The sequence below is a fragment of the Gopherus evgoodei genome, unplaced genomic scaffold, assembly GCF_007399415.2.
Source record: "Gopherus evgoodei ecotype Sinaloan lineage unplaced genomic scaffold, rGopEvg1_v1.p scaffold_51_arrow_ctg1, whole genome shotgun sequence".
NCBI lineage: Eukaryota > Metazoa > Chordata > Testudines > Testudinidae > Gopherus > Gopherus evgoodei.
Genome location: NW_022060072.1, coordinates 509600 through 525968, shown reverse-complemented (window position 1 = coordinate 525968; position 16369 = coordinate 509600). Strand labels below are relative to the sequence as shown.

Genomic DNA, 16369 nt, shown 5'->3' with positions numbered 1-16369 from the left:
TGCAAAGAAGGCTTGGAAAATCGCAGAAAAGTAATAATGGACCTTTATTAATTGCCGTAATTTGGAAAAGCCACAGCAGACCTATTTGTTAAAGAAAAATCTGCTGGAATAATATAAACATTCAACTATTACATGACGCCTGTGAATTGTTTTGGTAACCAGACAATTTGCTGCAGCTACAGGGCCATAACACGGGTGGGGTGAGTGGGGCAGCCACCAAGGGCACAAAGCTTGGCAGAAAAATGAGGGTGGAAATTTGACTCGCAGACCATGAAATCGGGTGTCCAGCTGCCCAGCTCTGAAGGCGGAGTGGCGAGTGGCAGCTGCCGGCTGGGTGCCTCGCTCTGAAGGCAGCAGCACCACAGAACAGAACTAAAGGTGACAATACTAAGCCACTCCTACTTCTCTCCTTCAGAGCTGGGCACCAGCCAGCATCCACTGCTCTCCCGCCACCCAGGTCCAGACAGCACTGCTGCCAGTGTCACCTCAGGAGTATGGGTGGCAATACCGCGACCCCCTGGTGGGCTTGCAACCCCCTGTTGGGTCTGGGCCCCTAGTGTGAGAAACGCTGTGGAGAAATCACACTTTTATGGGTGTATAACACATCCGCGAAGTTTCCTATTTATGCCGTGACCAACCCTTGAAAATGGTATGATTCCCCCTCCTCCCTGTGATTTAAGCAGTACCCTACTTATTGCCTCCTATGTCCCTTGCTAGGGGTAACTTCTTTTGTGAGTTAATCTTTCTGATTTTGTCCCCACATTCTGACGGCACTCAATAGAGGGAGACAATAACAGAAAATGTGGAAATGGCAAAGTGCCAAATGCGTTTTGTTTCCGTTGTCACCAAATCGTTTAGCAGCAATTGGACATCTAACTTAATGAATGCCAATGAAAATGAGGTAGGGTCAGAGGCTCAAATAGGGAAGGAACTCGTTAAAAATGACAGGTTAGATGTCGTCAAGTCACCAGGGCCTGATGAAATGCAGCCTTGAATGCTGAAGGAGCTGAGTGAGGAGATTTCTGAGCCATTAGCGATTAGCTTCAAAAAGTCATGGAAGATGGGAGAGATTCCAGAGGACTGGAAAAGGGCAAATCTAGTGCCCATCTGTAGAAAAGGGAGTAAGGACAACCTGGGGAATTACAGACCAATCAGCTTCTTTTAATTCCCCGGAAAGATAATGGAACAAATAAGCAATCCGTTAGCAAACACCTAGAAGATAATAAGGTGATAAGTAACAGTCAGCATGGATTTGTCAGGAACAAATTCTGTCAAACCACCTAATGTTTTTTTTCTGACAGGATAACAAGCTTGTGGATAGAGGGGAAGCGGTAGACATGGTGTATCATGACTTTAGTAATGCTTTTGATACTGTCTTGCATGACCTAAACAAACTAGAGAAGTACAACTGAGATGGAACTACCATTAGGTGGGTGTGTAGCTGGTTGGAAAACTGTCCCCAGAGAGTAGTTCTCAGTGGTTGACACTCAAGCTGGAAGGGCATATCGAGTGGGGTCCCACTGGGATCAGTTCTGGGTCCAGTTCTGTTCAATATCTTCGTCAGTGATTTAGATAATGGCATAGAGAGGACACTTAAAAAGTTTGTGGACCGCACCAAGCTGGGAGGGGTTGCAAGTGCTTTGGAAGATGGGATTAAAATTTAAAATGATCTGGACAGAATGGTCTGAAGTAAATAGGATGAAATTTAAGAACATAAGAACAGCCATACTGAGTCAGACCAAGGGTCCATCCAGCCCTGCATCCTATCTGCCCACAGTGGCCAATGCCAGGTACCCCAAGGGAGTGATCTCTTTCCTGCCATCCATCTCCACCCTCTGACAAACAGAGGCTAGGGAGACCATTCCTTACCCATCCTGGCTAATAGCCATTAATGCACTTAACCTCCATGAATTTATCCAGTTCTCTTTTAAACCCTGTTACAGTCCCAGCCTTTACAACCTCCTCAGGCAAGGAGTTCCACAGGTTGACTGTGCACTGTGTGAAGAAGAACTTCCTTTTATTTGTTTTAAACCTGCTGCCTATTAATTTCATTTGGTGACCCCTAGTTCTTGTAATATGGGAACAAGTAAATAACTTTTCCTTGTTCACTTTCTCCACATCACTCATGATTTTATAGACCTCTATCATATCCCCCCCTTAGTCTTCTCTTTTCCAAGCTGAAGGGTCCCAGTCTCTTTAATCTCTCCTCATATGGCACCCGTTCCAAATCCCTAATCATTTTAATTGCCCTTCTCTGACCAAATACAGACAAATGTAAAGTGCTCCACTTAGGAAGGACCAATCAATTGCACACATACAGAGTGGGAAATGATGGTCTAGGAAGAAGCACTGCCAAAAGGGATCTTGGGGGGTCATAGTGGATCACAAGCTAAATATGAGTCAACAGAGTAACCCTGTTGCAAAAAAAAAGCTAACTTGATTCTGGGCTATATTAGCAGGAGTGTTGTAAGCAAGACACAATAAGTCATTCTTCTGCTCTGCTCTGTGCTGATTAGGCCCCAGCTGGAGTCTTGTGTCCAGTTCTGGGTGCCACATTTCAGGAAAGATTTGGAGGAAGTTCAGAGAAGAGCAACAAAAATGTTGAAAAGTCTATGAGGGAAGATTGAAAAACTTGGGTGTGTTTAGTGTGGAGAAGAGAAGAGAGGGGACATAACAGTTTTCAAGCATGTAAAAGGTTGTTATAAGGAGGAGGGAGAAAAATTGTTCTCATTAACCTCTCGGGACAGGACAAGGACAATGGGCTTAAATTGCAGCTGTGAAAGTAGAATGAATTATATTGTAAAAATAAGATTGGATTAAAGAAATGTTGTATGTACCTTTAAGCAGAAGTAAGAAATGCTGAAATACAGGTGCCAGGAAAAGAAACATTAGGCATAAACAATGGTGCTAATGGCGAAACATTAACAGAAGATCGGTAATAGTAAGGAAATAAGATATGCATGCCTAGCTCAGGTAAACTTGTCACATTCTGCTTCCTTTGTTATCTTGTTCAGTTCTTGCCCTTTTTCTGTATAAATAAGATAGGTTGTGTCTTGCATGGTGCTCACATTATCTGGGTGTTAGTAGCAGAGAGCTGTGTTAATAAAACAGAGTGGTCTGACAAACGGTGAGTCCTGAGTCTAACTTTGACACAGCAAAGGTGGTTTAGGTTGGACATTAGGAAAAACTTCCTAACTGTCAGGGTGGTTAAGCACTGGAATAAATTGTCTAGGGAGGTTGTGAAATATCGATCACTGGAGATTTTTAAGAGCAGGTTGGATAAGACACCTCTCAGGGATAGTCTAGCTAATACTTCGTCCTGCCATGAGTGCAGGAGACTGGGCTAGAGACCTCTCGAGGTTCCTTCTAGTCCTGTGAATCTATGCTTGTGCTGCTCTTTTATACTTGCCCATAGCAATTTGTCCATGATTCAGATTTTTGTAGGATTCCTTTTTGTTGTCTGGTCTGGTCGTTAAAGAGCGCGTAATGGCAGCTTACTATTCTTTCCGTCTTTCCTTCGCATTGTCATCGTTTGCTGTTGCTCCTTTAGTCCTGTCTCTGAGAAGCTGCCAGCTCTCCTGAGCTCTATTCTCCTTAGAATTTTGTTCCCATGGCACCTCGCTGTGATGGGTTTGGCCCTTTGGGTGTCACCTGACGTGCTGGGGTGCCACTGAGGCAGCCTGTTCTGCCAGCCTGGGTGCCCTTTACCTGGCCGGGATAGGCTCACAAGCCTCTTCCAGCCAAGCATGCGGCAGAGCCACGCCCAGCTGCACGGAGAGACAGATCCGCTCTGGAAAGATTCAGCCTTAGGGGCTTGCCTCAACACTCTGGTGCCCGCTCCCTTTAAGGGGGACAGACCCAAAGGTTTTATGAAATTCTCCCCCTCCCTCAATGTGGAGGGAGATATGCACGACTTCTTCCCCCCCCTGCTAGAAATTACATAAACTGGGTTATATTATAAACAAGAAAGAAGTTTATTAACTACAAAAGGTGAATTTTAAGTGAATGTAAGAGAGAACAGAATACGTAAGTTAAGCTCAAACTACTTAAAAACAGGTTACACAATGTAATTTTCTACCCTACGTGTTATTTGAGGCGGGTTGCAAAGTTTCTATGGTTCAGAGTTCCAGTTATGTTTCTGTTCAGACTAGACCCCTGTCTCAGTCTGGACTCCCCCCGGCCTTGGCTTCAGGTGGCTTTAGCAGTCTTTCTTCTTGGGCAGACAGGCCATGGAGAAGAGGAGTCTGGTTTGCCTTTCTCTCCACCCTTAAATGGGATTTACACAAGGTGGGAATCTTTTGTTTCCCAAACTTGACCCCCTGCCCCACCCTTCCCTTCCCATGGAAAGTTAGAAGAAGTCCCAGGTAATGTTGAGTCCTGTCCTCCCGCCGGTTCGTCAGCATCAACCCTGAAATGCCCGTCCCCTGGTTACTGCGTCCATCTTCTGAAGCAAACGGGTGTCCCCAACACATTCCAAGAGCTCATTGGACACTTTGTGTCTGTTTGAATTCCTTTTCTAACAGTGTCTGGGTAGTTAAAGTCCCGTGTCTCTCCCCCCCAATTACTAATTGTGTTTGGAATATTTCTGTTATTTGCGTGACAGAGTCGAGAACATCCGTCTGTGGGGAAAGAGCCTGGGGGAATTGTGATGTGATGTGGCTGTCCTGTTCTGACACGTCCCCTTCGTACCCTGACAGGCTGCAGTGTCACGTCCCATCCTTCCAGGGACCAGGGACGGGAAATGGCTGCTGTGGGGCCAGCGCAGGTAGGGATTGTCGGGGAGTTGCTGGTGGGCTCCTGTTGGTGGGAGAAGGGCAGTAAAGACATAGGAGGTGGGTGCTTCTGGGGGTGGTCAGGAGATGGGTGGGGGCAGGAAATACCCAGGGTGGAGAAAGGGAGAAGGAGAGGGTGTGACAAACTGGCTGGGATTAGCTTACAGTGGGGCCTAGATTCTAGCAACAGACCCATGGGGTTTGTGGGTGGAAATTCCCTAATTTGTCAGCCCCCCTGGACTGGGCTGGGGAAATGTGCCAGCCTCCGATACTGGAGTCTGAACCTACTAGCCAGAGGGCAACCGCCAGTGAGGCCCGGGGAAGACACCCCATCCCATCCCATCCCATCCAAGTGCTGGCACTGGGGAGGCTGTTGGGATATCTGCCAGGGGGCTCCATCACCTGAATCAGCCTCTGGCAGGTAGGTGAGTGTTGAATGTTCAGACCCCTCCCATCTCTGTCTGCTAGAAGGGGCGAGGGGCTCTCTCTGTCTCTTCCCTCCCCCTGATGCCTCCTGCCTGCTCTGATGGGGAGGGAGTGTGATCCTGCCTCTCAGAGCTTCCATGTGATTGGCCCTCTCCCCTGTGACCGGTGGGGTTGTCACTGGGCAGCAGGTGCAGAGTGGGGGGCTCTTTCTCTTTCAGGGGCTGGTGACTTTCGAGGAGGTGGCTGTGTATTTCACCAGGGAAGAGTGGGCTCTGCTGGACCCCGCTCAGAGAGCCCTTTACAGACATGTCATGCAGGAGAACTACAAGAACGTGACCTCGCTGGGTAAGGATTCCCATCCCCTCAGTTCTTAGAAGGGGAAATGAAGAGTTAAGGTTCACAATACACCCTCAGCGTTGCCCTGTTTCAGTGACATCCCGAGAGGCCAGTGAGACGCAGGCCAGCGCTCTGCCCTCCCCGCTACAGAACACTTTGGGAGCAGAGCACAGGCGCAGGACAGTGCCAACGCTGACACCATCTCTTTGCTAAGGCAAAACTTGGGGTTAGGTCCGATGCAGGGAACAGAAGCTGCCTCCCCCCAGCCTGCTTTCAGACCCTGAGCCTACTGCACACAATCCATCTTGGACTTTCATCATGTCACCACCCCTTTACCCTTCCAATGAGGATTCCTTCGGAGTCCTTGCCTTCACTTACCCCTCACTGAGCCCCAGGGACCCCAGGCACGTATGGCACCAGCCTGCTGACAAACCTTGTGGCAAGAACACACCCTTGTGCGCCTTTATTGATGCTGCCTACACCACTCTGCACTGAAATGAGGAATACCTGTTCCTTCCAGTTTCATGTGCACCTCTCTCGGTGTCACAGCTCTGCCAAGGTAGTCCCTCCACTGTTCATGTAAAGCTACAGCTGGCACAGTGCACGCTGCTGGAATGCCTGCGAATAAATGCCGGTGTTCACATCTGAGGGACACAACGCATAATGGCATGTGCTAAGTCCTTCCTTCTGTCAATCAAGACATTTTAAGGCCAAGGGAGACTATTCGGTCATCTAGTCTGACCTCCTGTGTAATACAGGCCAAGAGAGGTTGTGGGATCCCGGTCACTGGAGGTTTTGGAGAAGAGGTTAAACCGATGGTCTGTGTATACTTGGTCCTGCCTCAGGGCTGGAGGATGGACTAACTGACAAGTAGCATAGGCCTTTCTCCATTTACATGAGAACTGTCCATGTATGAATGCAGCACACTGGACAATGCAAAGTCTCTCTCGTGTGGCTGTAAATACCTACTGGCTGCAGCACCCCAGAAGAGATGGTGTTTATAAGGAGTCTGAAATCATTGAAAGCAGCAAAGAATCCTGTGGCACCTTATAGACTAACAGACGTTTTGGAACATGAGTATTCGTGGGTGAATACCCACTTCGTCAGATGCATGTGATGAAGATGCATCTGACGAAGTGGGTATTCACCCACGAAAGCTCATGCTCCAAAACGTCTGTTAGTCTATAAGGTGCCACAGGATTCTTTGCTGCTTTTACAGATCCAGACTAACATGGCTACCCCTCTGATACTTGAAATCATTGAGACTCGCTGAGGTGCCATCATGACCCAAAGATGTGCTGCCTCCAGAATGGCCTGTCTCAGAGTGGTGGAGCTGTGGGGAACACCCTTCCAAACAGCAAAGCCTCGTAAGTAGCACATATTGGGATGTTTGCACTGCCTTTGGGAGAGACCCTCCCAGTCTGGGTCCCCAGACTGGCCTTGGTGGCCTGTATGTAACTGCAAATATGTTGTAGATTGGGCTGGAGCTCAGTCTCTTAAGCCTGAGCTGCAGTGTCTGCACCAGCGGTATGTGTACCCCTGGGGTACGCAGAGGTCTTCCAGAGTTGCTACAGCAAAATCACTAGCCAAGTCAGTACAGAGTAAAATTTCATACAATGACTTGTTTATACTGATCTATGTAATATACCTTGAAATGTAAGTACAATATTTATATTCCAATTATTTACTTTTATATTATTTATACATTATTTATAATGATATGGTAAAAATGAGTAAGTCAGCAATTCATGGTGTGCGGTGACACTTTTGTATTTTATGTCTGATTTTGTAAGCAAGTAGTTTTTAAATGAGGTGTAACTCGGAGGTACGCAGGACAAATCAGACCCCTGAAAGGGGCACAGTAGTGTGGAAAGCCACCGGTCTACACAACTATTTTTAACGTGCTAGCACCTACAGTGGAGCATCCATAGGGAGACACATCTCAAAGAACCATTGTTACTGCACAAGTTGAGTAACTTCTTCTTTTGCGTGTTACCTGATCTCACTGGTTTTCTTTCCCCTGAGCAGGGTTCCCAGTTTCCAAACCTGATGTCCTCTCCCAGCTGGAACGAGGGGAAGAGCCGTGGGCCCCAGATCTCCAGGGCTCAGAGGAAAGAGAGATCCTGAGAGGCAGCTGCATGGGTGAGGGATCATTAAACCTACTCAGCTGTTGAAGGAAACAGCTGAGATTCCCAGCAAAGACCTTGTGAGGTCTCTGGGTTCAGGGTGGTCCTCAGCAGGTGTCCTATCCTCAGGGCAGATACTGTTCCTGGCTTCCTACCCATCCTAACTCCTGGCAGTAGTTCTCTCCCCAGACTCCCTTCTCTCTGAGTGTTTCGGTGGGAACTGGATGCAGAATTGATCCTCTCCTCTCTCCCCGTTGGAGAAAAATCAGGGACTGAATTTCCCTATCTCCAGCTACTGTCTTGGCTTGTTCCCCCCTTTTCCCTTCCGGTTTCTGAGGTTTTCCTTTCTCTGTCCCAGCAGGTGAGGGGATGGTGAGAGAGACTGTGGAGCAGACGCCTCAGCAGGAAGAGGAGCAAGTGGAAGCACGTGGGGCGTTGTTGCAAAGATGCAAAGGGAGTGTGTCCAGGAGTTGTGAGCAGGGAAAAGGCTCTCAGGGGCAGCACAGGCCAGAGAAGCGTCAGGGGAACCAGCCAGCGCAGAAAGTTGGAGTATTTGTTAATTATCGGGAAACTCACAAAGGCCTCAAGGAAGCCAAGACCCAGCAGAGAATCCTGACGGGAGAGAGAAATAACACGGACTTTGAGTGTGGGAAAAAGTTCAGGAGGCACTTACACCATCAGAAAATCCACACTGGAGTGAGACCCTATGGATGCTGCGAGTGCGGGAAAACCTTCGCTGAGCGCTCAACCTTTATTCGCCATCAGAGGATCCACATCGGAGTGAGACCCTATGGATGCTGTGAGTGCGGGAAAACCTTCACTGAGCGATCAACTCTTATTCGCCATCAGAGAATTCACACAGGCGAGAAACCCTATGGATGCTGTGAGTGCGGGAAAACCTTCGCGCAGCGCTCACAACTTCTTAGCCACCAGAGAATCCACACTGGAGTGAGACCCTATGGATGCTGCGAGTGCGGGAAAACCTTCACTGAGCACTCACGCCTTATTCGCCATCAGAGGAGCCACACAGGGGAGAAACCCCATGGATGCTGTGAGTGCGGGAAAAGTTTCGCTCAGCGCTCGCACCTTATTCGCCATCAGAAGATCCATACAGGGGAGAAACCCTATGGATGCTATGAGTGCGAGAAAACCTTCACTGAGCGCTCGCACCTTATTCACCATCAGAGGAGCCACACGGGGGAGAAACCCCATGAATGCTGTGAGTGCGGGAAAACCTTCACTGACCACTCATGCCTTATTCGCCATCAGAGGAGCCACACAGGGGAGAAACCCTATGGATGCTGCGAGTGTGGGAAAACCTTTGCTCGGCGCTCACACCTTATTCGCCATCAGAGGATCCACACAGGGGAGAAACCCTATGGATGCTGTGAGTGCGGGAAAACCTTCGCTCGGCGCTCACACCTTATTCGCCATCAGAGGAGCCACACAGGGGAGAAACCCTATAAATGCCCTGAGTGCGGGAAAACCTTTGCTCGGAGTTCACACCTTATTACGCATCAGAGGAGCCACACAGGGGAGAAACCCTACGAATGCCGTGAGTGCGGGAAAACCTTCACTCAGATCTCGGGCCTTATTTCACATCAGAGGAGCCACACAGGAGAGAAACCTTATGGATGCCATGAGTGTGGGAAAACCTTTGCTCACTTCTCAAATCTTATTACACATCAGAGGATCCACACAGGGGAGAAACCCTATAAATGCCATGAGTGCGGGAAAACGTTCGCTCAGCACCCACACCTTATTGCCCATCAAAGGATCCACACAGGAGAGAAACCCTATGAATGCCATGAATGCGGGAAAACGTTCACTGGGAGATCAGGCCTTACTACACATCAGAGGAACCACACAGGGGAGAAACCCTATGGATGCTGTGAGTGAGGGAAAACCTTCACTTGGAGATCTGGCCTTATTACACATCAGAGGAGCCACACAGGAGAGAAAACCCTATGAATTCCATGAGTGCGGGAAATTTTCCATCACCACTCTTCTCTTATGCATCACCAGAGAAGCTGCAAGGGAGAGAAACACCATGAAAATCTCGTCTGGGTCTCAGAAAAGATGTTTTTTCCCTTTTGCTAATTCCCAAGTAGTGAACTTTAGGTAGCATTTATGGCGTCTCAGCTCTCTGAGGTGAGTTGTCTGCTTTTCCATTTTGCAGCTCACCCTTCCTTGGAGTGAAGCCCACGGTGTTTTTCATCAACCCCTTTGTCCTGCATCATGGAAGTGTGCGTCCCTCCAGGAATGTCTGTCAGCCCCAGGTGGGGGAGCCAGGAGTGACCTTTACTCGGTACATGGAGGTTAAATCTACCTGGGCCTTGGCTGCACTAGGGTTTTCCATGGAGTTAGCTAGATTGAGTTAGGGATCCTGACATAAAAACACAACTAGTTTTTTCAATGAAGAAAATAGCCCATATAGCATCCAGGGTAAAGTAGCAAACCTCCTCACCACCGGACACAACCTCCATCACTTTTCCTAGTCTAACCAATTTTGGAGCATCATGTTTATACTTTTCCTCCCACTGCAGTGATTGTTAGTCACCAGGTTCCCGCATTAGGGACAGATTGCCTCGTTCCCAGATTGCACTGGGTTCTGCTGAATAGCAGTTGTGTCTTGTACCCTTTTTCCTCAATGTAAATATAACAGAGAAGGCGCGAGGATAGAGGGTGTGATGAAGTGGGGATTTTCCCTTGTTATGTTGTATGTGAGCCTATGTGAGTTTTACATGAATACTGTGCGTGCCTCAGTTTCCCTATGTGCTGCACCAATACCTCGGTGGTGGGAATAAGGGTGTGTGACTGTGACAAAGTGGGAATGTTCTCAATGTTTTCTTCAAACACTGGATGGGTGCCTGTGGCACAGCAGGGAGTGGGGAGTGTTGACCTGGGAAGGTAGCAGGGGAGGTTTATTGGGACTGGCTGCACTGGGGATGGGAGACTTTCCTTGAGGGAAGCTATCTGTGCATGTAACATGAGAACCCAGGAGGGAGGTTGGAGCCAGGTGACACCTCTGCCTGGGAAACTGGACAAAGGCTGGGGGAGGAGCTGGGGGGAGGCTGGGTGAGAGGCTGGAGGGAGGTTCAGTTTGGAGATGGCTGGCGAAATGGAGCGGAGCCAGGTGAGGCTCTGGTCTTCCTGCCTCCCCAGAATGGACCCGGCCGAGGGGTCCTATTCTCTGTACCTACAAGCTCTGTTTTAGACCATGTTCCTGTCATCTAATAAACCTCTGTTTTACTGGCTGGCTAAGAGTCACGCCTGACTGCGAAATTGGGGTGCAGGACCCTGTGGCTTCCCCAGGACCCCATGTGTGCGGACTTGCTGTGGGAAGCGCACGGTGGGGCAGGGGATGCTGAATGCTCTGGAGTCAGACCCAGGAAGGTGGAAGCTGTGTAAGCTTCTTGCCCTGGAGACAGTCTGCTCAGAGAGAGGAGGCTTCCCCAGAGTCCTGACCGGCTTCGTAGGGAGCAGTTCCAGGGCATCGCCCTGGGACTCCGTGACACCATGTAGAATTGATCTTCTCCACGTTCTACAGTTCCACCGCTCAATGTGTCCTGTGATTCAGGGTTCTCAGCCCTCTGTTTTTGGATCACAATTTGTTTCCTTTGCTCCTAAAACAGTAATTTAGGGCCTGAGATGAAAGTGTCACAGACCTGGATGGGGAATTTGAATGGATCTCAAATACAGTGAGATCATTTGGAGTTGAAATCCCAGTTTCCAACGGCTGGCAAAGCCTGTTGTAGGACTTTTCCTACGGAGATGGGTTTGTTTGCAGATGGGGAGGCTGGCTGGTTGGTTTGTTTTTTTCCATTATGGCGATGCTAGAACTTGTGTCTGACGAAGTGGGGATTCACCCACGCAAGCTTATGCCCCAATACGTTTGTTACTCTGTAAGGTGCCACAGGACTCTTGGTTGCTTTTTACAGATCCAGACTAACATGGCTCCCCCTCTGAAACTAGAACTTCTGTAAATAATATGACTCAGGCCTAATGAGTGAAAGAGGTTTGAACGGCTCAGAGGAGAACGCAATGGGAGAATCTCTTGTCCTGATTCTGAGTGGTCATAGAATCATAGACTCATAGAAGATCAGGGCTGGAAGGGACTGTGACGTTATTGATATAATCTGGGACCATATAGAACATGGCTGCAACCAAGGTCCTGTAGTGGCACCAAATCTTATGTAAAGGGGGTCATATAAGGTGTCTAAGACGAGGTTATGGGTTGCTGGTTAGGATTATGCTGTCTGTGCATATGTATCATTTTGTAGTTGAAGTTATTGTGATGCAGTAGGGGCTGTCTGTGTGGGGAGTGGGAGAGCAGGGGAGGACTTTAGGGGATGGACGATGCCAGGGCCTGTAACCTGAGCTAGGTAAGGGAGGAGAAAGGTCAACACCTTTGCCCGGGAAGGGGAACAAAGGAAGGGAGTGGCAGGAGGGAAGCAGTTTGAGTTTGGGCTTGGGGCTGTGTGGGCAGAATTCAGGGTATCCTAGCTAGGATCCAAGCACCCTGAAAGCCCAGAAGGACTCGGTGGAGGGGTCCTGACTGTGCCTGCAAGCTCTGCTGTAACCTGTGTTCCTGTTGTCCAATAAACCTTCTGTTTTACTGGCTGGCTGAGAGTCACTGTGGGTCCCAGGAAGAGGGGTGCAGGGCCGGACTCCCCACACTCCGTGACAGTTATGAATATTGGCTTTGTACTGTCTGTATTTCAAACTTGTGCTGTGCTGCTGGGTGACACCTCAGACCATTTGGTGTCAGCTCTGCCTAGCCTGCTTGATGGCCCATTAAGGACCATCAGCTACACAATTGACCCATTGAGAGAAGGCAGATACACCTTGTAACTCAGCAGGGTGTGCAGGGACTGGCCCATGTGACTCCATACTCCATTTTGCTGTAATTTTCCACAGTAAGAACAAAGAGGTTCTTACACCTGGAAAAGCCTATATAAGGCTGATGCCTCATCTCCATCTTGTCTTCAGTCCTGCTTCCTACCTCTGGAGGGACTTTGCTACAAACTGAAACTCTGAACAAAGGGCTGATGACCCATCCCAGCTGGGATGTTCTCCAGAGACTTGATTTGAACATGCAGTTTACTCCATCACTGCTACAAGTCTGAACTAAGAACTTTGCCATCACTGTATGTAACTGATTCCATTTAACCAATTCTAGCTCTCATCTCTATTCTTTTCCTTTTATGAGTAAACCTTTAGATTTTAGATTCTAAAGGATTGACAGCAGCGTGATTTGTGGGTAAGATCTGATGTGTATATTGACCTGAGTCTGGGGCTTGATTCTTTGGGATTGAGAGAACCGTTTTCTTTTATTGGGGTGTTGGTTTTCATAACCATTCATCCCCAGGACGAGTGGCACTGGTGGTGATACTGGGAAACTGGAGTGTCTAAGGGAATTCCTTGTGTGACTTGTGGTTAGCCAGTGGGGTGAGACCAAAGTCCTCTTTGTCTGGCTGGTTTGGTTTGCCTTAGAGGTAGAAAAACCCCAGCCTTGGGCTGTGACTGCCCTGTTTTAAGTGATTTGTCCTGAATTGGCACTCTCAGTTGGGTCCTACCAGAAACACATCACTACAGAGGCATAGTCGGCAGGATCCACAGAACCAGGTCAATTAAGCTTTGGGTCAGAACCCCACGCTGTCCAAATTTGAAATTTAATATTGAGAGTTTGGTTGGTTAAAGATCAGTGACCATGAGCCAGAAAGCATCAGCAGAAGCAAGGAAACTGCAAGCCCTGATGGACAGCCTGCAGTTCGAACATGAGCAAAAACTGGCAGAAATTTGAATGGAAGAGGAATAAGCCTTGGCCTGGCTGGAGAAAGAAGCTGCTAAGAGAGAAGAAAAAGCTCATAAGAGGTGTCTGGAGCTGCTGGCTGCTGAGGAGAAAGCTCGACAGAGGCAACAGGAGCTGGAACAGGAGACTGGCAAGATGCAGCGAGAAACTGCCAGACTTCAGCTCCTAGTCAAAGAAGCAAGGGAAGAACAGCAGAAATTGGATCCTCTTGGAAGTCCAGTTTGTAACAATACTGGTATGTTGTGTAACTCTGTGCAGTTGTCTGAGGGTAACCAAACGTACCCCAACGCGGCCACCTGTTATGTCAGTGCTGTTACTGTGAGTTCAGTAGAAGGTGGCTCCATAAATTGTGCCAGTGCTCTGTATGGGAGTGGTAATGAAAAATTCATAGGGAGTGTAAAAGTCAACGGTGAAAGCTGTTTAGGGCAAATGATGGCTTCTAACATCACTCTTGTTAAAGCAGATCTGGTCAAAGAGGAAGATTATTTACCAAACCAAGTGGGAATGTTATAGTCCTCTGTGAGTTTATGGTGCGTGTGCCTGTAGCCAGAATCCACCAGGAATGGACTGGGGCCCAGCATGAAGTGATAGCTGGCTTCAGGAAGTTGATTGGGGAAGATGTTAAAGCTTTGTTCAGTCCAGGTAGCCAGTCACAGGACAGAAATGATCTCAAACCTGTGTCTATTGCGGGCAATGATTTGCCTGGGAAGGGTTGCTCCAAAGGTGTGTCTGGGAATGGAGTTTCTGAACGTCTGTCTAATGTCTCAGAAGTGAATCTGGGGTTAGATCGAGAGCAGAAAGAGGTCAGTGGTGAGGAAAATGTTTCTCAGGAGCAGATTAAAGTGAATGGTCAGGGAGAAGCCCTAACTGAGGAAGGAAAGGGGAGATTTTCTGTAGGTGATGGATTGGTGGCTAGTGCAGCTTGTAAAAGGGAACCTGAAATGAGTAACTGTGATTTGCTGGAAGTAGCTCAGTGTAGTGAGAAGAGAAGCAGCTTATCTGTTGGAAGTGGCAATGTGCCTGGTAGGGGAAGTTTGGATGAGCCTAGGCAGCCTTATGATCTGATGGCTTTGCTAAGTCAGCCGTTTGGGAAGACAAGGATAGTGGAAGATGAGTGTCCCTATCCCTTACCTGAGTCCTGTGTGGAGAAATGTGACAGTGGAGGGAATGTGCCTGTGTCTGTCAGGGGTATTGACTTGCCTATGGAGGAAGCTACCTCGGTCTGCAAATGGTTGTCTGTGAACAGCCCTGTGTGCTGGGACAAGGGAAATGAAATCCCAAGCTGTGTGTCTGGGAAAGGAGAATGTGTCTCCGGCTTTTCTGTGTCTGTGGAGTAGACAGAAAGTGTCTTTCAGCTTCTGATGGTTGAGAATAGGGCAGTTGTCTCAAAGTTGGTTGTGGATACAGCTAAAGCCCAGGAAGGGAATGGTCCTAAGTCTGTGTCTGCTGGGGAGAATGGCACTGTGACTAGGTTGCATCCAGTTAGTATCCTAGCAAAATCCCAGAGACCAGACAATTCTGGTGCTTGTAGTTTGCCAGTTGCTAATGTGTGGTTGGAAAAGGGCGTAGCAACTTTGTCTGTTCAGGGTGATACCCTGGCCAGGGCACAAGCAGAGCATGAAGGTGATTTAACTGTGTTACCTACTGACAGTTTGACGACTTGTAGCAAGAAGGAAAAGATTCCTGAACTTGTTCATGGCCAAGGGAAGGAGAATGCTTCTAATCTGTTATCTAGAAAGTCTATAAGTTTGCCTGAAAGGGGATTGTGTAGAAATCTGCCTGATGGGCCAGAGGTGATTCTGGATGTAAGTGAGACCCAGAAAGAGTCTGTGGTAGCTCAGGAAAGTGTTCCTTTAGAGCAAGCCCTAGGTGAAGCAGGGAAGGGCAACATTTCTGAGAGGAGTGAATTGCTGCGAAGGCCTGATCTACACTACGCGTTTAAACCGATTTTAGCAGCGTTAAACTGATTTAATGCTGTACCCGTCCACACAACGAGGCCCTTTATATCGATATAAAGGGCTCTTTAAACCGGTTTCTGTACTCCTCCCCGACGAGAGGAGTAGCGCTAAAATCGGTATTACCATATCGGATTAGGGTTAGTGTGGCCGCAAATTGACGGTATTGGCCTCCGGGCGGTATCCCACAGTGCACCACTGTGACTGCTCTGGACAGCAATCCGAACTCGGATGCAGTGGCCAGGTAAACAGGAAAAGCCCCGCGAACTTTTGAATTTCATTTCCTGTTTGCCCAGCGTGGAGCTCTGATCAGCATGGGTGGCGATGCAGTCCCAAATCCAAAAAGAGCTCCTGCATGGACCTTACGGGAGATACTGGATCTGATCGCTGTATGGGGAGACAAATCCCTTCTATCAGAGCTCTGTTACAGAAGATGAAATGCCAAAGCGTTTGAAAAAAATCTCCAGGCTATGATACAGAGTCCACAGCACAGTGCTGCGTGACAAGCGTAACGGAAAGCCAAAGAATCAAATGGACATTCATGGAGGAAGGGAGGGGGTACCCAGGACTCCAGGTATCCCACAGTCCCCAGCAGTCTCCGAAAAGTATTTGCATTCTTGGCTGAGCTCCCAATGCCTGTAGGGTCAAACACATTGTCCGGGGCGGTTCAGGGTATAGCTCGTCAATTTACTCCCCTCCCCCGTGAAAGAAAAGGGAAAAAAAATTGTTTCTTGACTCTTTTCAGTGTCACCCTATGTCTACTGCATGCTGCTGGTAGACATGGTGCTGCGGCAGTGAAGAGCAGTATCCGCTCCGCTCCTCTCCCCGGTGGCAGACGGTACAATATAACTGCTATCCATCATCATTATCAGCCCGTGAGTGCTCCTGGCTGGCCTCAGGTGAGGCTGGCCTAGGGCACCTGGGTAGAAATAGGAATGA

The 16369-nt window shown here is 48.6% G+C and overlaps 1 protein-coding gene across 1 annotated transcript; it reads left to right on the top strand.

Annotated features, from left to right (window-relative positions):
• Nucleotides 1-5508: 5508 nt before the first annotated feature.
• Nucleotides 5509-10680, top strand: LOC115643139 (zinc finger protein OZF-like). Its single transcript, XM_030546961.1, has 2 exons — nucleotides 5509-5543; nucleotides 8019-10680. Exons 1-2 carry the CDS (start codon nucleotides 5510-5512, stop codon nucleotides 9557-9559), a joined length of 1575 nt encoding a protein of 524 aa, XP_030402821.1. The 5' UTR covers nucleotide 5509; the 3' UTR covers nucleotides 9560-10680.
• Nucleotides 10681-16369: the final 5689 nt, after the last annotated feature.